The 22,289-nt window shown below is 36.7% G+C and overlaps 3 protein-coding genes and 1 pseudogene across 6 annotated transcripts; all 4 read right to left on the bottom strand.

Moving 5' to 3' along the window:
* Positions 1-592: 592 nt before the first annotated feature.
* LOC125599880 lies at positions 593-3,739 on the bottom strand. The gene is made up of 5 exons (XM_048772922.1): positions 3,215-3,739; positions 2,945-3,139; positions 2,129-2,650; positions 1,472-1,875; positions 593-725 (listed from the first exon to the last, which is right to left on the bottom strand). Exons 1-5 carry the CDS (start codon positions 3,737-3,739, stop codon positions 593-595), a joined length of 1,779 nt encoding a protein of 592 aa, XP_048628879.1.
* Positions 3,740-8,397: 4,658 nt separating this feature from the next.
* On the bottom strand, positions 8,398-12,291 carry LOC106394085 (protein FAR-RED ELONGATED HYPOCOTYL 3). 3 transcript variants are annotated; one of them, XM_048772919.1, is made up of 8 exons: positions 11,930-12,291; positions 9,654-11,816; positions 9,488-9,544; positions 9,330-9,398; positions 9,174-9,242; positions 9,009-9,071; positions 8,881-8,925; positions 8,398-8,798 (listed from the first exon to the last, which is right to left on the bottom strand). In XM_048772919.1, exons 2-8 carry the CDS (start codon positions 11,808-11,810, stop codon positions 8,742-8,744), a joined length of 2,517 nt encoding a protein of 838 aa, XP_048628876.1. In that variant the 5' UTR covers positions 11,811-11,816; positions 11,930-12,291; the 3' UTR covers positions 8,398-8,741. The 3 variants fall into 3 exon arrangements, with proteins under 3 accessions (XP_048628876.1, XP_048628875.1, XP_048628874.1); XM_048772918.1 differs by having other exon boundaries at positions 9,009-9,077; positions 9,654-11,822; positions 11,930-12,289; XM_048772917.1 differs by having other exon boundaries at positions 9,009-9,077; positions 11,930-12,289.
* Positions 12,292-13,454: 1,163 nt separating this feature from the next.
* On the bottom strand, positions 13,455-17,221 carry LOC125574817 (protein IQ-DOMAIN 5-like). Of its 2 annotated transcripts, none has more exons than XM_048772920.1 (8): positions 17,060-17,221; positions 16,680-16,790; positions 16,348-16,560; positions 16,032-16,259; positions 15,837-15,950; positions 15,147-15,636; positions 14,658-14,895; positions 13,455-13,771 (listed from the first exon to the last, which is right to left on the bottom strand). In XM_048772920.1, the coding sequence occupies exons 2-7, from the start codon at positions 16,761-16,763 to the stop codon at positions 14,804-14,806; spliced, it is 1,221 nt and encodes a 406-aa protein (XP_048628877.1). In that variant the 5' UTR covers positions 16,764-16,790; positions 17,060-17,221; the 3' UTR covers positions 13,455-13,771; positions 14,658-14,803. The 2 variants fall into 2 exon arrangements, with proteins under 2 accessions (XP_048628877.1, XP_048628878.1); XM_048772921.1 differs by having other exon boundaries at positions 16,348-16,554; positions 17,060-17,179.
* A 193-nt stretch (positions 17,222-17,414) lies between these two features.
* LOC125599881 lies at positions 17,415-21,231 on the bottom strand (annotated as a pseudogene).
* Positions 21,232-22,289: the final 1,058 nt, after the last annotated feature.

Genomic DNA, 22,289 nt, shown 5'->3' with positions numbered 1-22,289 from the left:
AAAATTCCCTCTCCCATCGATTTAAGATACGTCAGCTCCTCGAAAGCTCTGACGCTCATCGACACATCGATCTTTGCTGCCTTCACCATCATCGCGACCACAAGAAGAAATGAGCCATTTAGGAATTGGGAAATCGCGCTGCATCGCGACACCTCGCATAGGACGTCACGAGTCGAAGAATCGGGAACCAGTGTCTCGTCTCATCTTCAAAGTACGACTCATAAGCAAACCGGAACCATATCGGCCTAAGAGCCTTCGTGGGGATAAGGAAAGTCACCCTGACTCCGCTACACCTTCTGAGTAGAATCTTCACACTGCTCGGAGTCGACAAGTTTTGTTCGACGTTTCCCCAAGACTGTCCCTTTGCGGTCGGAGAACGCATCAACTCCGACGCTAATGCTGGAAGTTCCTCGAAGATCCCACCAGGATGGTTGCAGGTTGGAACAAAGTCAGGAGGAGTATCTTCCCGTCACTCGCTCCGCCAAGACCGTCTCTCGCGCAATCCTGAGCATCGGATGCGGCGTGCACTCTTTCTTCGCGAAGTTGCCTCACTGACTCGGCAACCAAAGCTCACTGCGGCGTGTCCATTTTCTCAGTATCCATTATAGGCCTCGCGATGAATCGACTCAAGTGTGGCGAGAGGATCTCCGACTGTGTCCCTCACAGGACTCGAAGTAGGACTCAAACTAGTCGCCACCGCTTTCCCTTTTTGTTCACGAGATAACCTACCGTCCGACGACATGAAGATTTATCAAGAACAACTCATACGCTTCCTAAAAAGATCTACGATCAAAAGCTAGAGAGAGAAGTGGAAGAGAGGAGAGAAAAAGTACCTGACGACTTACAGACGACTTAGAGACGACTTAGAGAAGACTTAGAGACGACTTACAGACGACTTAGAGCGACTTAGAGACGACTTAGAGAAGACTTACAGACGACTTACAGACGACTTAGAGACGACTTAGAGACGACTTAGAGAAGACTTACAGACGACTTACAAACGACTTACGTAAGATAACTACCAGAAGACTTACAGACGACTTAGAGACGACTTAGAGAAGACTTAGAGACGACTTACAGACGACTTACGTAAGATAACTACCAGACGACTTACAGACGACTTAGAGACGACTTAGAGACGACTTACAGACGACTTACAGACGACTTACATAAGATAACTACCAGACGACTTATAGACGACTCACAGACGACTCACATACGACTTATACAAATCAGAAAAGTACCAGATAACTACCAGACGACTTATATAAGAGTAGAAAATAGCAGAAGACTTACATGGTCGGTTAGCCATTCTAAGGGGGTTCGGAGGACCTGATAGAATCGACTTCGACATCTACGTGGTTTTTTTTTCAGAGGCAGTTTATAAGAACTGCAAACACAAAATGTAAATAATCAAATAGAAGCTTTTTTTAATCAAATATAAGTAAGCATATTTTTAACAGCAACTTACGGATCTTTTTGCACCCATGCAGTGAGCTCCTTCGACTTCATCTTGTCAATGGGTGCAAAAGGATCATAGCCTCCGCCAACCTGTTTGTTTGGAATGATCTGTTTGGCAGTGCTGTTTCCCTTAAAAGGAGTTTGCTGTGTGGGAGCAAGCTTCCTTTCTCGCACACTTTTTTTACGGAGATTCACCAAAGCAGTCTCCTTCTTTGTCTGCCTTCTAGCTTCTTCAACGAGTAAATCTGAAGCGGTCGAAACTTGTTTGTCCAATATAAGAAGGCTAGGATCATCACTCGGTAAGTCGTCTGCAGGACTCACAAGACAGAGCTCTCTCGAGGAACTCGGTTCTGTAGTAAGACTCGGTTCTTTGGCTTCCTTCTGTCCTGCTTTCGCCCCATTCACACTTTCACTCTGCAATTTCGAGTTCACAGTGTGTTTAAAAACTATTAACAAAAGCCCTTACAGCAAAGATCAAATTCACACTAGAAACAAAGCACACATGTTCAGAATCAAGGCATACAGTGGTTCATCAAAGCACACTAGAAACAAAGCACACATGTTCATCAAAGCACACAAGAAACAAATCACATCAGTCCTGACTCTTCCTAACACTTTGCCTAGTGACTCTCTTCTCTGCAATTTTGGGAGAGGTTTTGGTACTAACCCCGGGTTCGTCAACAAGTTTTGGTGGATTTGAAGTGGTTGTAAGTTGACGATCATCAGATAAACCCCCTCTGTTGGTGATTCCCACCTTCTTCTCCACAGCTACCATCCTATCCGCCAGTAACTTGAGCTCCTTAAGGCACGTCCCAAAGCCAAGATTAATGGCATCAGATATGTCCTTCAAGGACTTTTCAATCTGCTGATGCGTCATCCCTTCACTACCCGCCGCAGGTGTCTCAGCAGAAACAGAAGACCCTTTACGAGCTTTCTTCCGAGGTCTGCTACTTTCTTCCTTCACAACACTCTCTGACTTCACGGGACTCACTTCATTCTTCACTGGAATCACTTCCATCTTCACAACCTTGCGAGTACCGGTGACTGGCCAGCATTCCATGGTCCACTCCCATCCAGGATCATTAAACATGACTTTAATTATGTTATCCGCGGCAGGGTCATCTATGTCTCCGTCCCATTTTGGAAACATTTCATCAAAATCCTTCTGAACGAAGTTCTTCACGATAGTCTGCAATAAATAAAAGATATAAACTTAGTTAAGTCGTCTGAGAAGTATTTTGTTCTCAGACTACTTAAAGTTAAGTCGTCTGAGAAGTATTTTGTTCACAGACTACTTAAAGTTAAGTCGTCTGAGAAGTATTTTGTTCACAGACGACTTAAAGTTAAGTCGTCTGAAAGTCTTCCAACAAAAAGACCACTCAGACGACTTAAAAGTAAGTCGTCTGCGTGGTCTTTTGTTGGAAGACTTCCACACGACTTAACTTTAAGTCGTCTGAGAAGTCTTAGGAGTGAAGTTAAGTACCTGTTTATTGATAGCAGCCTTAAAACATTTGCGTTGTCTTTTGCCACCCTTGTAAGCCAGCAACAGTGGAGACGGTCTGTTTGGTATGGGAGACCCATAATTAGCACCCAATTCTGGCATAGCATAGTACGCCAACACTTGGAGCACTTGTATGAACCCATCAACAGTGTAACCAGTTTGCGTCAAGTCGTTTGCCTTCAGAGAATCCATCAGCACCTTAAACGCCACTCTCCCCCATGGATAATTCTCAATTTTTTCTAAATCCATCACTAGCCTTGCAAGACTAGCTGATGTAGCGGATGAGAACTTTTTCCCTTCGATATATCCTGCGTAGATGGCAAGGTATCCCAGCCGCATGCGATCATCCCGAGACCACTCGTCGCAGTTGTAAAATGCTTCTGTTATCTGTTCAATACTTGGCCCAGTATCGATATCAACATGCATCTTCTCCCAGAAAGCAGCCATCTCCGTCGTAACCTCACACCTTGGATTTTCCAGGTCCTTGATGTAATCGCAGTTCAGCCTAGTGAGGTGTTCAAACTCTATCAGTGAAAACCTCACAGGTTGTGAAACGACAAGACTCCAGAGCTCAAACTTCTTCTTGATGTCTAGCTGGAAACAGAGCAAAAAATGTACCAGCCTTGAAGTCCAACCAAAGTCAAGCTCCTTGAATTTGATGAACACTCCTAACTTCGACGCCTTCAGATCCTCAAATTCGTAAGGGTGTGAGACAATCACATAGAGCTTTAAACAACTTTGTGTCATCAGATTGATACGAAATGCTCTTGATTGCATCGGGCTCTTCTCCTAATGTAAACATCCTCGGCGGGAGTTCTGGTAAATCCATTTTAAGGCCTGCAAATAATCACAAACAACCATCTCAAACACATAGGTTGCGCACTATGCTAAATGCTATAGAAGACTTGCAGACGGCTTCCATGAAGTGAGAAGACTACTCAGACGACTTCCAGGAAGTGAGAAGACTACTTGGACGACTTCCATGAAGTCTTCTACGATGTCTTACTCTCTGGACGACTTACAAAAGACTACAACAATCTCAAAATCTTTTAAACAAAAGACGAATGACTTACAGTTGGAGAATATATTGTCCGAGAAGATATGGTCGGAGAAGATGTGGTCCCAAGCCGTTACAGATCTGCAAATCGAAGGGAAAAGAAGAATCAATACTAAAATATTTAGGGTTTTCCGGCGGCTAAACGCCTTAATACATGAGAAATAACATACCGGCGGCGGAGTTTGGCAAACGAGATTTCAGATCTGAAAAAAAGGAAGCGGACGGTCAGTTTAAACTACGAAAATACTCTACGGCATGAAGGAGAAACGAGATTCGTCGTAATCGGAGAGATTACCGGCGAAGATAACGGCGGAACACGACCACGGTAGGGTTTTCGTCTTATCGCCTTCGAAATCGCCGTTGGAGAGAAACTGCGCTAGGGTTTCGAAAAGTTGTGAAATAGTGAAAAAATAGCTTTTATATGTCCGGTAAATGATCCGGTTAGGTTAAAACGTACATTGGTAAAATTAAAGGTTCGGTACGATGTGGACGACTGAAATATACGTCGTCCGTGTAAATTATTCAACAGACGACTGAAATATAAGTCGTCCACACCCTAAACATAACTCCTAATTAAACACTTCATAAAATCAAATCAAACTTGAAAAGTGTTTACTATACACATAAAGAAACACATATAGATGAAAACTAATTTTTGAAAAAAACATTTTAGTTTTCCAAGATCTAACCCTAACAATACATACAATACTACAACATATGTTTGTCAAACTCATAAACCAAAGAATATCATGATTCACTACTTCCACTCATCTATCTTCAAAACAAATCAATTTTATCATATCTTAATTTATATCACTTAAAACTGTTTATAATCATCTGATTTTTATTTTTCACGCATCAAAATATTTTTTTACAAGATTTATAAATTATTTTTAAAATAAACTGGTACCAGACGACTTAAACTTCAGTCGTCCAGACGACTTCCAACAATTCAGACGACTCAGACGATTTACTGGGGCTATATTCGTAAAAATGGCTTCTGTTTTTTTTGTTTGGTCACAAGGGGCTGAGTTGTAATTTCACTAGGTTTTTAGGTTAGTTTTGCATTTGATTCAAGTTTGGGTATAGGTTTGAGTTTAAAATCAAGTTGTAGGTTAATTTTGGCAAAAACCCCAAATTCATACTATATTTTAATTCAGACTAATAATAAATATAATTTTTGAAATATTTTAATCACAGTATCTTTTGATATCTTTTCATTTTAAATATAAATATATTTATTTTAAAATTATAACAAATCTGTTTAAAAAGATTTTTACAAGATCTTCATTTTTGAAATTATATTTAAATATTTTCACTAATTTCAAAATTAGTTTAAAATATTATTATACATTAATATATTCAGTTATATAAAATGAAAAATAAAAAAATCTATAATATTTTAGTTATTATATAATCATAATCAATCATATTAAATTAAAATTATTATATTGAGCTAAATATAATAAAATTGTATTAAATTTATATATTTATATATTTTATTTTCGTAATTATAAAATATTTATGTTCAAAAATAAAATCTAATATGTTGGTAAGATGGATTAATATTATCAAACTATATAATACATGTATAAAAATTAACATGTATTTCTTTAAAGTTAATAATAAAAAATCTTTGTAACTACTTTAATCATAATATATTTTCATTTTAAATATAATATATTTTATATTATATTTTAAAAATTCTAATAAATCTGTGTAATATTTAAACAATAACTTAATGTATTTTAAGTTATTGTTTAGAAATGAAAATAAATAAATTATATCCTATTTTATCTACTTTTATAGTCATGATCATGTTAAAATATAAGTATTATACTAAACTAAATATGATAAAATTATATTCAATTGATAAATTTATAAATTTTGTTTTCATAAATATAAACTATTTATTTAAAATATAATATAATGATAGAACGACTTAAAATTAACAAACTATATAATACTTGTCTAAAAATTAACATATTTTACACTTTTATATATACAATAATAAATTATCTAAAATGAATAAGCATAAAAATATTGGTAAAAAGAAATCCAGTTTTGAAATACGGGTCAGAATTTAGCATAAATTAAATACAAAATATTTTTTAAATATATTTTCTCATGAATATATTAATTTGCTTAATAACTAAATGCAAATACAATAAGATAAATATATAATAAGAAGTGACAAATACATAAGGTTTAAACAATTAATTAATTATAACATGTAAATTATAAAATTATCGTATTTGAAATAGTTATATAAATATTTAAGTATATGATTAACATTAAAAATATATACCACTTATGTTCTAAAACAATAATTTATGTATAGAAAAGTGAAAACAAACATCCGTGCGGTTGCACGGGTGAAAATCTAGTGATACTTAAGACACTAGTCTTTTGATAATTGATAGGACCATAGGTGTACATATTATTTAATTTACGCAGTTGATTAAGGAATGAGTGGGCATAAATTAATTGACGGGGTAAGGTGACTTAGAATGAATGTAAAACAAGTTACGACCAAAGATCAGACATGAAACTAGTCAGAATTTTCAAACAAAACCAAATCCTGACGTGTGATATGTAATATGGGGAACTAAATCATCGTTCTCTTTTGTTAGAACTTTGCATCAATTCACACATTTAATATATACTTTATGGGGACTAATATGAATCATTATTTGTTTAGGAGTGTTGTTCATTAAATAAGTTTAGAAAACCACAGAATTTACTATGTGTAATGATTACTAAATCTAATATGTGAATTAAATTTATATTTTCATTTTTTTCGTTTTTGGAATGTATGTTTTTCTATTTTTAACTAAATTGATAGTTTTAAACACTATGTTACAACGAGGTTTTTAGTTTTTAAATATTTTTTGTGGCAACCAGTAATCTGACAACTTACCAAAATCAAATATTATCTGTTAGACTTTCTGGGCAAAACACTCATCACACTGCTCATATGAGCACGTTATAAGAGCAACACCGGTATATATTTTTATATTTTCTCATAAAATAAAAAACTCTATTATAAAGATGACTTTATTCGAATGTATAATTTTTTTTTAATTGAATATCAAATTTATTGATCAAACTTGAAACCATTTACAGATGCTATGTATGTCAACTCTACGAAAATGAATAAAAGAATGTGATGCTCGAGCTTAAACCATTTTCTCATCATCTCTTCTAAGGTGATGATCCTTTGAATGTATAACGTTATAATAGAATTTCTCTATTTATAGAGTAAAATACAAAACAATAGTAGTTTTATATAGATGAAAATAATATTTTTTTATATTTTGTTTTGAAAAATATAAATAAAAATTCTATTTTAGAAGCATACATTAGAGTAAATCTACCTCTATAATAATTTATACTATTATTTGCGAAGTTAGAATCAAGCTCTCACGTTAAAAGTTAGAATGGTTAATATCGTTTATACCCTTAATGAATAAAATGTGTAAATCTATTAAAAAAATAAAAACAAAAATTTAATTTATTTGATTAGATAATTGATTAAAATTAATAATAGTAAAAATTATACAAAATCTGAAAATATAATTTAAACAAAGATAATTTATGTATATATTGTATTGTTATCTGAAAAAGTCTTTCAGTAAAAAAGTTAAAAACATGAATTATATAACTAAATATTGATTAATCGTTTATACCCTTAATGAATAAAATGTATAACTAAATGAAAAAATAAAAATGAAATTTTAATTTATTTGATTAGATAATTGATTAAAATTAATAATAGTAAGAATTATCCAAAATCTGAAAATATAATTTTAAAAAGAGATAATTTCTGTATATATTGTATTATTATCTGAAAAAGTCTTTTAGTAAAAAGTTAAAAACATGAATTATATATAAAAAGTTAAAAACATGAATTATATAACTAAATACTAATCAAATAAAATTCTTAATTATATAATTAAAATAGAATATTGAATTATCCAAAATCCAAAAATATAATTAAAAAAAAATAATATATATATTGTATTGTTATCTGAAAAAGTATTTTAGTAAAAAGTTAAAACATAAATGATATAATTAAATATTAATCAAATATATTTTTTAAATTATATAATTAAAAATATAATATTAAATTATTTTAAGATTTATTTTAGTATAATGAATATATTGTACAAAGAACTTTTCAAAAATTATGAAAATGTTTAAGCTCGCATCGCGGACAAAACACCTAGTTTTATTTTATTCTAGAAGAAAAATATAAAAAGAATAGAAATAGGCTGAGGATTGTCTTAGATATTGTACGAGGATGGAAGAGCAAAACAACAGATCATACTGTGGCTTAAGATCAGGGAATAATCTGATGCAAATATAAGAAACTTGATGAAAAGAATTAACAAGAGTTTATAAATAGATAAATATCCTCTAAACAAATGTTTCCCCCTCCTCTAAATTCGAACAATCAATGATCAAAAGCTTTTTGGGGATCATCAAGAACTAATAATACACACACTGACCAAATATTAACAGAAGCGGTATCTTTATAACCGAAACAATACAACATATCCTATTTAAACACTTGAGCCGATAAAACAAGAAGTGCTCCTTGTTCTGTTTCCAAAACCAGATCGAGATATGAGCTTCATCTTCCAAGTGCTTGTTGGCTTTTTGTCTACAGAGGGACGGACTCTCTTTAAGATTTGAACCATGGTTAGGTTTTAGCCTGGTTTAAGTGTGTCTAGACGCGTCCTCATGCAACTGTGTCGTCCTCACATTAGGATCATCCTGTACAGTAATAAACATTTGTTTTCATGAACAAAAATTCACCACTAGAGATGCAAATATGTTACTAGAACTGAAAATTTACCCGGATATCGTAAGTAAAGTTGGGAGGACGGAAGAAATCTACTCCCTAGAAAGAACAAAAGTAAAGAGTGATCATTTTTTTAATAGGTTTTGCAGTCGAGTAAAAGCTCTGAGAATAAGGTAAGGTACCTGTCCATGGATGCCTTGCTGAGCAGTGTAGTAACTGTCGTAGCTTGGTGCTATTGAGTTCAACTGTCGCTACAAAAAACCAGCCGGGGATTTTTTTGTTTTTATCCAAAGTTAATGATAGAAAAAAACAACAGAAGCTTAGTTATCGCGATTTTGTTTTCATACCAATCCTTGGATTGTTTGTTGATTCCCATAAAAGTTATCGCGATTTGGCGCCATTAAGTTCAGCTGGACCTGTAAACACACATATAATCAGACCACATTACAAACAAAAATCTCAGTCTATAAGAGAATAATAACAAGTAATTTGTGCTTAGTTACCAGATTTTGCACGCTTTGCTGTGTTCCATAATAACTTTCTAAGCCAACTGTCCTTGGACTTAACTTATCCTGCAAATTACAAAATTCAGATATCATATACTTAGGGGACTCTCTCTAGTTTAACAGAGTCTTGCTACTACATGTTAACAAAGACAGACCATCTGTTGCAAGCTTTCTGGCGCTGTAACTGGAATTACCTCCTGCTCTGAGTTCACCTGCAATCCATAGTCAGGAGGATCATAAGACTTGCAATTCATAAAAGCGCAAAGCTAAGAAAAACCTTAAGTTGTGCATGTACAGAGAGATCATGAACAAGAAGTTTACTTTTCTTTTCTTAGTTGGATTCTTTTTCTTGCTCGTCGTCTTGACTGCACTTCTGCTCTGATTATCCTCCTCGACGGATATCAGACCTTGTGTTGGCGAAGCGACCACATCTGGAAGACTTCTGCCGGAAGTATTAACACCAGCACAGTTTCCCAAAGCTTCTTCAATAGCAAGGAAGGCAATATTGTAACTCTCTTGAGAGATGGATGCCTCTTCACTCAGCTTTAAAGCTCTCTGGCACAAATCATTATACCTCTGGAGCCTCGTCTGCAACTGCTGAGGTTCTCCTGGAAAATGCTGGCTTCTTGCATCTTTGGTCCACCGTTTCAATATGTACTGAGAGGGGATGGAAGAAAGATGACAACACTGGAGAACGTTAAGCGTGTGTCTGCAGAGATAGCCTTTATACTCAAATAACCGACACATGCAAGAGACTTCAGCCTTTGCTTGGCTCCATGTAACCACGAAGTCCTGATTGTTTTCAAAATCCTGAACTCTAAAAGTAGAGCACGTTGCATCTCGGTTCTCCTCCCTGGGACTACACGCGATTGCACCCAAAACTTCGATCTGGAACTTTTTGAATACAGCAGGAGTATAGACGTCGGAAACACTCTTCTCAAATGGCGATGGGGACTTCATTGTTGGTGGCTTGTTCCATGTTTCCGAATCAGCTTTGGCTTCTTCTTCAAATCTATCTTGCAAAATCGTATCATACAGTTTCACAAACTCCTGTACGCTCGTCTTCTTGTGCAAGTACTTGTCGAAGAAAGCATTAACACTGTCAGCTCTCAGAGACGTAGACATCCCTGCCAAAAGAACATCGGTCATGTAGGTCGGTGCCCATTTCCTTCGGTCTTCATATAAAGACTGCATCCATTGATCGTCTTTGAGACCGAATCTAGCAAGAATCTTCCACCATCTCCTCGCAAAGTCTTCCTCCTTCCATGATTTATAGATGCACTTCTCAAACTTCGCTGTAAAATTCTCATGTTGCTTAGCGACTTGACCAAGATTCTCAGAGACCTTAATCAACACATGCCAAAGAAAAAGGCAATGCTGTGTATTAGGGAAGACCTCAGGGACAATGGAGTTCAACACAGGATCTTGCTCAGTGATCAAAACCTTTGGAGCTTGTCCACCCATCGCTCTCAGCCAAGTCTCCATTAGCCAAGAGAATGTAGCTGCGCTCTCGTCAGATAGTAAAGCACACCCAAGGACCATGTACTGGTAATGCTGGTTCACACCAACAAAAATAGCAAGTGGCATCTTGTACTTGTTTCTCACGTAGGTAGTATCAAGAGAAACAACATCACAAAAACTGCCATAGTTAACCCTGCTCTTGGCATCCACCCAAAACACATTCTTCACACGCTGATCATCACCAAGATCCACCGCGTAGAAGAAGTTGGAGTTCAGAATCTGCATCCGCGACAAGAACTCAAGGAGAAGCTTGAAATCCCCAGTCTCCACAGACAAACTCCGACCTTTCTCAAAAGAAGATTTGGACTCACTCTTCAAGCTGATGACAGTCTTGTACTCAGCGAACTGCTTAGCCATGGCAGCGTAGATCTTCCGCGTCTGCTCGCTCACAGCTTGAGCAGGCAAAAGCTCGTGGTTATGATCCCTCACAAAGCTGTGAATCACCCACTTCCCATCAGGCTTCCTCTTAACATGCATACTCGCTTTACAGTCAGTCTTCGCACACGTCCTCCGACCAGCCATGTTGTTCTCAGGATGATCCTGTTTGCTCTGTCTAGCTCTCGGCCTGTTGAAAGACTTGTCGTACTCCCGTTTAGTACCGTACCTAGAGCAAGCGAACTTGGCGTCGATAAACTCTCTAGTGGTTTTCGACCTGCGACTGTTCTGTATCGCAGTGTTGAAGCCGATGGTTCGAGAGTACTCTTGGTAGAAGGTGTACGCCTCGCCGTGCGAGTTGAACTCCATGCCGTTAAGCGGTTCAAGATTCACGCCTTGTTGTTGTTGTTGTTGTGTGTTGTGCTCTGGAAGAGTGATGCCGTTGTTATCGGTGTGTGGCTCAACGGTGACGTCATCCTCGATTTTGCTAATGTCTATGTCTTCGTTGTCAAGTCCTCTGTGTTCTTCGTCGTCGCCTTCTTTGCAGAGGTCGCCTGAATGTAGTCGAAGATCTATGTCCATCACTTCCTGCAACTACTAGATTAATCAGAAAATTCTCAATGAAATCGAACACTATATATATATATATATATAGAATCCGTGGTGGTTTTTTCACTGTAACGAAGATGAGATGGAATCACCTGGAACGAAGAGGAAAATCGAGAGCAATAAGCTGTAATCTCGTCGCGATGAGGAGGCACGCGCTAATCGGTGCGAGTTGGCGTTTCGATCTGCGGAAGGGAGGATGGATGATAGAGAGAGAGAGAGAGAGAGAGGGAAGGAGGAGAGAAAATGGTTTGTGATGTTCACGCGATCTGAGGGGGCGAGTGGGCGGAGGAGGAGGAGGAGGAGGAGGAGGCACGATTCCTTTTTTTTTTCTTTTTTTCTTTGGTGTCTAGGGTTTCTCTCTGTCTCTCTCCGTTAAAAAAATCCGTGTGTGTGTGTGAGTGTTCCATATCTTCTCCACTGCGCACGCGTTGCGCGTGCCAAGACTGACTTGGTAATTTAGATGAAGCGTGACTAATGGCATTATGAATGAATATATACTATGGTCTATAAAGTAGGCGTCTTCTAGTTCTAGAGTTAGGCTTTTATATGGTTGGTCCACGAACGATTAAAGATTCTACTTGTTTCAATATTTTAGCTTATGTTTTTTATTTACAATAATATCTATTATTTAGTTTGTATACTTTAGATATCATAACCTAGTATAGTGGTATTTAGCTTGTATATGACACTAGCAAAAGGTTTTCAATTCTTTTCAGGTTCAAGACTAACAAAAGCCTGTGAATGTGTAAAATTTATAGTGGTGGAAAATTTCTAACAGGTTTGTAAATGTGTGTATTGTATGTGTAATTTTCAAAATCTGCTATTTCGGAGAACTAAATTAAGTTTTATGAAAAACAAATCGAAACTAGGCTAAAACTAAAACATATAGCTAATTTGTTTATCAGAATTAGTCCTAAAGTAATAATACAGTGTTTTGCATGTTGGTGGTGGTGGTCGCTGACTATGCTTTCTGTGCAACTTTTGTCGGAGGAAGCATTTGGGAAATACATTTTGATCCGCCTTTACTCTCCGGTGTCATGTTTATAAATGCTTTTTCAAGCTGTATCTACTTCCAAATCTAATAAGAGATAGAGACGAGGTTTAGCAACTTGAATCTTAGGATAAAACCATATAACCGAATACCAAATTGCACACATGCATGGATGTTTGCAAATTTAACGAGTTTCAGGTTCCTACAAATCTTGCTACAAGCCTCTAGCTATCTTCTATTGCATGTTTGTTCTCGAAGACGACAGGGAAAGAAGGAAGAGAGGTCTGAACAACAGGGAAACAACGAAGAGGCTCTTCTATATTGCACATTGTGCAACTTCGAGGTAAAGTAGTAGTAGTAGTATGGTTCCAAGATTCAGAAAAGCTGCATCAAATCCTTATGGTTGTATATGTCATGTGTTTTGTATACATGTATGTTCTTTAATATAAATGTCGATTCAATTAAATCCTTTTATGTTGCATTTTTTGAATTTGCTTCCTTAGAAAACTTTCACAGGGAATGTTTAGGGCTTTTTTGCTTTCGTGATCTCTTCGCTTGTTGACATTTCCTTCCCTGCACTTTAATTAATGATTCACTTTCCTGTTTCGAAAAGATGACAAGCCAAGTGATACCTTATCATGATGATAATATATATTATCACTCTGAATAATTGGAACTTATACCAAATACAACACACTACTGTATATATATCACATTGGGAAGGCCAGGAGCAGCATGGTTCGTTCTCCCAACAAAAAAAAACTGTCTCACTCATATACCCCAAACAACTTTACTTGAATAATAACACTACGTACTAATAATCCATATAAGAATCATGGACAAAAGAAAAAGGATGTCTGACACACAAAATAACAAACAACAATGAAGGCAGAAAGACGCCAAGACGATGGTGTTCTCTTCTGAGTTCTGATCAATGTACCACCACTAGGGATGTCAAATGGGCATGCTGTCCATGGGTAGCCCATGTCCAAACCAATATGGACATACCCATATTTGACCATAATTTTGTTTTGTGCAAATGGACGAGGCCCAAAATACACCCATATCCAAATGGACAAATCCAGATGGACATGGACGGCCCAAAATTTTAAAATATTTAGGGTTAATGTATTTGAGTAAAAATCATGTTTTCCGTCAAAACCGTAAATCATATTTTCCCGTTAAAACCGTGGAATAACGTTTTCTTGCCAAAACCGTAAAATCACATTTTTACGTTAAACCCGTAAAATCTCGTTTTCCGCCAAAACCGTAAAATCGAAATTTCCCGCCAAAACTGTAAATCTAGTTTTTCCGCCAAAACCGTAAAATTGAATTTTCAAGTTTTTTCGCCAAAACCATAAATCGAGTTTTCCCGCCAAATCCATAAATCGAGATTTTTTCGCCAAAACTGTAAAATCGAGATTTTCCGCCAAAACTGTAGATATACTTTTCTGTCAAAACCGTAAAATCGAGATTTTCCGCCAAAACCGTAAAATCAAGATTTCTCGCCAAAACTATAAATCGAGATTTCCCGCCAAACCGTAAATCGAGATTTTCCTCCAAAACCGTAAATCGAGATTCTCGCCAAAATCGTATCTATGCTTTTGAATTCTACAACACATAATAATATATTAAATATGAATTTTTGTATGTTAACACTGATTTTTTAATTGGACTCCGCGGAATGCCCATTTGGAATGGTCCAATTTGGTCTGGACAATTTGAACTTGGTATAATTTGGACTTAAAAAAAATAATGTCCAATAAACTGATTTGTCCATTTGGACATGTCCAGTGGACATGGACAGCCCATTTGACATCTCTAACCACCACGCAAGTCTCTGAATGTAACCCATTGTGTTCTCACATGATATCCTCTTTTTCTCTTTTTGTTTCCATTTTCAGAAGCTGTGTTTATGTACAGGAACGATGGGAGTGATAGATGGACTGACGATTCTCAGAGACTCTAGCCAGGGCTATGCAAGCCTCTGTTTTATTGGATCAGAGTTGCGTCTTTTCTGGTTTTGGGAAGATTTGGCTTTAGCTGACTGAGATCCTAAGGATTTTCCTGCTCAAGAACCAATGTTCACAATTTAGCCTTAAAAAGGAAAAAAAAAGGTCAAAAGACAGCCTAAATGTTTCAAAGATCAAATGTATTGCTTCTTAGGTATACACATATAAGTTGTGGTCTGTATTCTTATGAGTAATGCAAAGCTGATTTTCTTATCACTATCCCCATGTTGATAAGACTATTCACTCAACCATCAAAAAGGGAAAAAAAAAAAGAGGAAACTTAGGGGATACAGAAAGAGATCTGACCACTGTTTGGCAGAGATAATCGTTCCTTAGAAGCTCTATCTGGCGCTCTTGATCTTTCTTTTGGATTGCTGTGTGATCTTGGACCAGCACCAGGTCTTGAGTTAACAACTTCTACAGCAAGATCGTCTTTAGCGAGCTTTGACCTATCCTTGGACACCACTGGCACTGGCATGCTTGAAGATATTCCAGGTGAAGTGGAATTACCATCCGACAGAGATGGCCCGGTTACCTTCTGACTCGAAACACCGGACGCAAGATTTGAAGTGTTTGGAATCTTGCTTGCAATTTTCATCTGAGTTTTATGCACAACACTCTCAGTTTGCTCCATATTGTTTTCACCTAATATGGCATCGTCCCTGAGGTTACAGTCAAGAAACCGATTCTCCCATGGACGAACAGCCATCCATCTTTCTAGCCAGTTCCATCCCCAGTTGTTTTTGTCAGGCTGAAAACCACTGTGCGCAGATAACTGCCGAGTTCCTGCTTGCCACTACAACATACCAAATTTTATATGTAAGATTTAAGAGTATACAGCTTCAGTTTGCTATCATAGTGTTTGGTTAAAGATTGATCCTATAGAAGAGAACCCATGACAATCAGATAAGAGTTATAAGGAATGTTTTGATTAGTACAAAGTGCGAAAATTCAAACAGTTACTTCTTAACAAGCATAGAGGTTGTTGTGAGTAACCTGGTGAGTCAAAGCATATGCCATAGCCCTCTCACGCTTAGCTGCAGCTTCCTGCCTCTTTAGTATCTTGGCTTGGATTTGTTCAACAGAACCAATGCTATCGCACCAACCTTCCTGAGAAATGAGAACAAATAGTCAACATAACTATAATTCTCTTTGCAAAAGTTAAATAACTGAGACAAGTGATCATCACACCTCTATTTCTCGAACCCTGGCTTCATCTGCAAGCTGCTGCTGAAGCATCTGCGGACCCGTTTCACTTTCCAAGGCGAGACGAACACGTCTTGCGCGTACACGAGCCTGGACTCTTACTAACGCTTGCATGCATCGAAGCGTTACAGCAGCTTGCTTTCTCACCGCGTGTCCTCTAACAAGGGCCTGAAGTCTAACCAATCCCTTCAATGCTCGTAAAGCCCTTCTAGCCTGAGAAAAAGGTATCATCTTTCTCTCAGTAACGCTTGAGACAAATATTAAAAAAAAGTTGACAGGGCGAAGAAAGTGATGATGATACCAGAAACCCTCGAAAAGCTGTTTGAATCCGAGTTGCAGCCATGTGCTCCTTCCTTTGTTCTTCATTAGCAGCACCATAAGAAGTTGAAGTGGAGACCCCATTATCTAACATGCTGCTATGCGTATTGGAATCTTCAAATCCAAGTTGAAACTTTTCAGCATCAAAATCAACAGAATGGTTTCTCCCAAACCGGCTCTTGGTTGCAGTCTTCACCTTCGCCAATTGAACAAACATATAATGAAAATACAAAAAAAAAGGTGAAGAAAGTATACAACATTTGGCATTTAGATAAAGAGATTCTCTTGTAAAGAAATAACATAGTGTGTGCTTACATTATCATCCTTCTTTTTAGACTTTGACTTATCAGACTTGGTGAAACCAACAAGTGCTTTAATCCATCTCCCTGAAGCACCCATTTTCTATCAAAGCAAGTTAAGAACTACCTGCAGAATTGAATAGCAGCTGAATTATAGAGAAAGAAACAAACTTTCCTTTTTGGGCTGAAGCAGCAATAGATACACAAGTAAGGAAACTGAAATGAGTAGCTAGATTCTTCGGACAATGTTAGGATCTCAAAATTAAAACCAAAACTTTATTGATGAATACTTTTAATCAGCAACTCTGTATTGGAATAAATAAGGAAACTTTGCAGTAAACTCTCAAATTGAGAAACGAAGAGACACGAGAGAAGAAGCAAAGCTAGAAACTTTACCGGCGGGGAAGGAAGGAAAGATCGGGCGATGAGATCTCTTGAAAGGGTGTGAGAGTGAGTGATCTTTTATTCAGTCAGTGACCGTCTTTCTTGCCTACTTTTTCTCTCTCTCTCTCTAAAAGTCTCATTTTCTCGCTCTAAATGCGAAGAAGATTGACAGATAGGAATTGACTTGCTAGAAATTGATTTATCGTTTCGTTTCCCTCTACTCAGATACGAATGAATGAATGATGGATAGATTGCACGCCGTCGGGGTGCTAAATTGCGCCTTGTAACCTGAACTTCTCAGCGTTTATTAAGCTGTAAAACGCCACACAGTTAGTTTCTGCTAGTTCTTAATTTTTTTTCTGTATAGTAAATAATATTTGAATGAGAAGACAAAAAAAGTTTCTTATCTTATGTGACTGTCTTGTCATTGTCATCTATGACATGGATGAGACTGATTTGTAATTTTTGTAACACGGATCGTTTTCTCTATTGTTTCATGCATCGATAAACATATACTAACCTAATGAATGATATCTAAATTTGTACTGATTGTTAACGCTATATATGTTACCACTGTGATTCAAGTTATTAAATAGAAAAACAAAATGAACATATCAGCGAAGATGACTATCTTGACAATAATAATCGGCCGTAACCTTTAGCTGCAATAGGTAAAACAAGTCAAGTATACGCTTTTTTTCAAAAAAAAAAAAACAAGTATACGCTAACCACTCACTAAAATGGAAACAGTTTAGCAGTACTGAAAATGATTCTATCATCGATCTCTTACCGCAATATGTTTGTTATTTTTATGTTATTTTATGCTAAAAAAATATTCACACAACATAATTATTTTGTTCCTACGAACTTCAATTTAATATTAATCAACTTTTGAATTAAAAGAAAAAAGAAACAAGCTGGCGTAGTTGGTGTGATTTAATATGGTAAGGAATTTGCAAAATATGGCTGCCAAAATGAATAGAAACTAGTCGTGAAAGAGAATACACTTGCGAAAATCCTAAAAGCACTGTCAACAGAATCATATCAGAAGAGGGGCGTATCCGGTGGTTAGTCACCGTGAGAGCCCTCTCCTCCTCCTCTTTTTGTAGTTTTTTTTGTCCTTTCTCATGTTCCTTACCGATTTCGTCTTTTTTTTTGCACTGTATCGAAATGCGCGCTATTCTTGATTTTCTTGGAGTTTCTGGAGGATCTAAATCGGCGAGGCAGAGTCTGTCACGTCACTGGAATAGCAACGAGATGCTGCAAGGATTCGTCGGGGCAGGACTTCACACAGTGGCAGAGGCAGAGAAAATGTTGACGGGGGTCATAGTATAACTTTGCTTAAAGTACATAAACTATTGAATAATAAAAATATCACCGTACATCGAATTTCAAAGATGTACTCTACGCTCACTCATATTTTGAAAGCTTTTTATGATTGTTTCGTTTGCCACTGTATCAAGAATTTGCTTTTCAATGAAACAAATTAGATAATCACTTAAAAATTCATCACCAATACTGTTACGCGAGGCCGTCTTCACAATGTTCATGGCAGAGAAGCACCTTTCAACACTTGCAGTTGCAACAAGAAGAATCAAACATAGCTTCAAAATACGATAAACCAAAGGATGAGAAAGATGTTTCCTTGTCTCAACCAATACACGAGCAAGATCACCAATACTCTCTAGATTAGAAAATCTTTCATCTTTTTCACATTATCAAGGTAGATTTCAAACTGTTGCTCAAGAGATCTTCGCTCCACACAACTAAAATCATCTGGATAAAGCTCAGCTAGTCTCACCAACAATGACTTGTCAAACTGAACAAAAGAATCTGTCGGACTTAAGGATGCCATACAGATTAGTAGTTCAGAATTCACCTCATCAAATCGATCATTGAACTCTTGAAGCTGCAAATCTAGAACAGTGTAAAAACACTCCACCTTATAATGATGCAAGTTTGTGATGCCAGTTTTACTCCTTGGTTTTCTTGAGTCAACAAAGTTTTCTTCCATACTAGGCACTTCAATATTATTCTTCTCACTAAAATAATAAACTTCAGCCACAAAATCATCCCATCCTTCATCTCTAAGCTTCTATAATTGTTGCTTAGTAGATTCAACCAATGAAACTGCATTCAAGATCTCTTGATCTCTTTTCTGTAGAGCCTTTGACAAATTATTAGTGAGTCCCAAAACAACAAGCATCAAGTGTAGATGAAAGACAAAACCAAATGTCTGAAAATATTTGAGGAGACCATATGCTTGTTGTCTTTTGGTGCCATCTTTGCCTTCTATCTGAATATGTTCAAGAACTTCAATAATACATGGAAACATCACAACAAGACGTAATAAAGTCTTGTAATGTGAACCCCAACGAGTATATCCAGGTCTTTAAGAGAAAGGTCTTGATTCAGCCCAGTTCCAGTCTTCATTTTACCCTTACTAATCTCTTCTTCCATTCTCTTGCGATTACTTTCAGTGAGCATAACTTTTCTTTTACAAGAACCCCAACCACATTCAACAGAACATGAACCATATCGAAAAATTCTCCAACTTCAAAATGCTTCTTTGCAACAGCCACAACAACCAACTGAAGTTGATGAGCAAAATAGTGAACATAATATGCAGATCTACTTTCTCTCAAAATCAAAGATCTTAAACCATTGAATTCTCCTTTCATATTGTTGGCCCCATCATAACCTTGTCCTCTCACCTTTTTCAAACTCAATCCATGTTTCGAAAACAAATCATCAATAGCATCCTTCAGAGTTGAAGAAGATGTCTCTTTCACATGACTAAGACCAACAAATCTTTCTTTTACGAGCCCAAATTTATCAACGAAACGAAAAACCACAGCCATTTGCTCTTTATCTGAAATATCAGCCGATTCATCTACCAGCAAGCCAAATACATCATTGTTGATTTTTTGTATGACAGACTTAGTTACTTCTTCCGCAAAGCAATGAGCAATGTCTTTCTGGATAGGATGAGAAGTCATCTGATTATTTTTAGGAACATTGTTCATCACAACTTTTCTAACAGCCTCATTCTGACTAGCCGTATACTTCAGAAGCTCTAAGAAATTACCTTTGTTTGTTGACTCTTCTTTCTCATCATGACCACGAAAAGACAGTCCTTGGTGTAACAAGTGTCTAGAAACATCAATCGAAGCACTCAAACGGATCTGATAATCATTCTTCACAACATTGGTTTGTTTATGTAAAGCATGCTTGATAGACTGACTTTGTCTCATCAAGTCTTCACATTTATTTCTAGCATCGTTGTGAAAACTAGTATGATCTCCCACATGCTTACTGAAACTATCAGCCTTATTCCAACTAGAAAACCCCGTTGATACAAAAGTATCACTTCCGCCTTGTTTTCCAGCTTGAACTCTGAACAAGTAACAAAACAAACAAAAAGCCTTCTCTTGATCCAGACTATACTCTAACCAATCAGGGTACTGCTCAAACCAACGTGGATTAAAGCGTCGTAATACACCTCCTATTGATTTTTGTTGAAAAGTATGACCAATAGGTTGACAAGGTCCTCTAGTCAAATACTTGCGCCTTACTTCATCTCTTTGATTATAAGGGTAGTCTAGAATGTTTTTCCGCTTAGCTGGATCCCACGGCAAATCATCCAAGTTGATATCAGATGGTGGAGCTTTTCTTTTGTTCAAATTCAAATATCGTTCCATTTTGTCTGATGGTACCTGCATAAATAAAAACAAAATATAATATCAAACCAAGTATATAATATAACAGACAATGTTCAATTCTCTATGTCTAATAGTTACGAAATTTGTATGTTGAGCAATCCTTCTGTTTTTTGTGCAAATGGTATCCTTTATGTAGACATTTGGTATTTTATCATTTGAAACTATGAAACATAACAATTATAGGATAAAATAATCTAAAAATCGAAGGAACAAGCCATAAATAAAAACTAGTTTTAAGATCTTTTGATTTTTATAAAAATATAATACTTTATTCATATTTGGTAGAAGAAGAAAGCTTAAATAAATTATTTAACAAAATACAATATTTATTACCTTCGCTACTGGCTACTGTTGTTGTAATGGACGAGTTTCAGAAAGACCAGAAAGGAGAAGAAGAAAACAAAACGTCCAAATGACTAAATTAATATAATAATTAGACTTAAGTCATTGAAATAATATTAATGGTTGGGTTTATTTTATCTGGTGGGCTTATTTGTTGTAATTCTTTATCTAAAATCTAATAGGCTGCAAATTAATTAATGTAGTTATTAGATTATGGTCCATACAAAATTTGGACTAGGGTCAAAGTAATTTGGATAAGGGTCAGAAAAATTTTAACGGGATCAATAAATATTTTGGACCAGGGTCATTTTAAAATTCTTAATAAAAGCCATAATGTTTTTCATAATTTCACGTGGGTCATTTGACTACCGTGACAATGAATTGCCTCCACCACTGGCTTCACAGGAGGGTAGTTTCGATTCAGTGCCTTTCCAAATCTGACTCAGGTTTGGGGGAGAGCGACTTGGTGTGGGTCTGGTGAGCTTTTGCTTGTCCCTTCCTTCGCTGTTCTTCATGGCATGAGGTTTATCGTTCTACCTTTTCTCGAAGCGTTGGTCTGTGTGTTTGTTGTATGTGGAGTCAGTTTGTCCATATTCTTGCGGGGGTATCTTTGTTTGTTCAGAGAAACAGCTCTTTGATTAGATGAAGTATAGAAGTTCTTCATTGCGGTGGGTTATTGTGGTCCATCCACATTTCCTTTTTGCTGCTTTGATCGATTTATTTGAGGAGGGAGTTGTGGTGTGGCTCAGTGAGCTTCGCCGGGTTTGTCGTGTTACTTGTGACTTAGCAGTCTTTCTTTTAGACGTAAGTGTCTATTGATTGCTTGCCGTTTGGTTCTTCTCTCCAGTAAGTGTTCAAAAAATTCGGTTGGCAAGGCTTCATCTTCTTGGTGTTTGGAGGAGCTTTTTCTTAGATCGTAGAGTGTTTATATATCCAAAAGTGTGGACCGAGCAGCGTGTTCTCCTTGTCGAGTTTGTGAAGTCTCCGGTCTTGGTCTTATCGTGTGGCGGACAGGCAGCATCGATAAGTGTGGTTTAGGTGTAGAAGTAGAATGTACCGGGTGGTGGACTATAGGCAGCAGCGGTAATTCTCGATCATTGGCATTTTATCATTTCTAAAGATGGCTAGTTGCACTATTAATCATTGTAGTTGTTATGTTTTATGTTCTTTTTTTAAAA

This window comes from Brassica napus, unplaced genomic scaffold (assembly GCF_020379485.1).
Source record: "Brassica napus cultivar Da-Ae unplaced genomic scaffold, Da-Ae ScsIHWf_2047;HRSCAF=2697, whole genome shotgun sequence".
In the NCBI taxonomy this organism is placed as follows: Eukaryota; Viridiplantae; Streptophyta; class Magnoliopsida; order Brassicales; family Brassicaceae; genus Brassica; species Brassica napus.
This window is presented reverse-complemented; position numbering and strand designations above follow the sequence as displayed.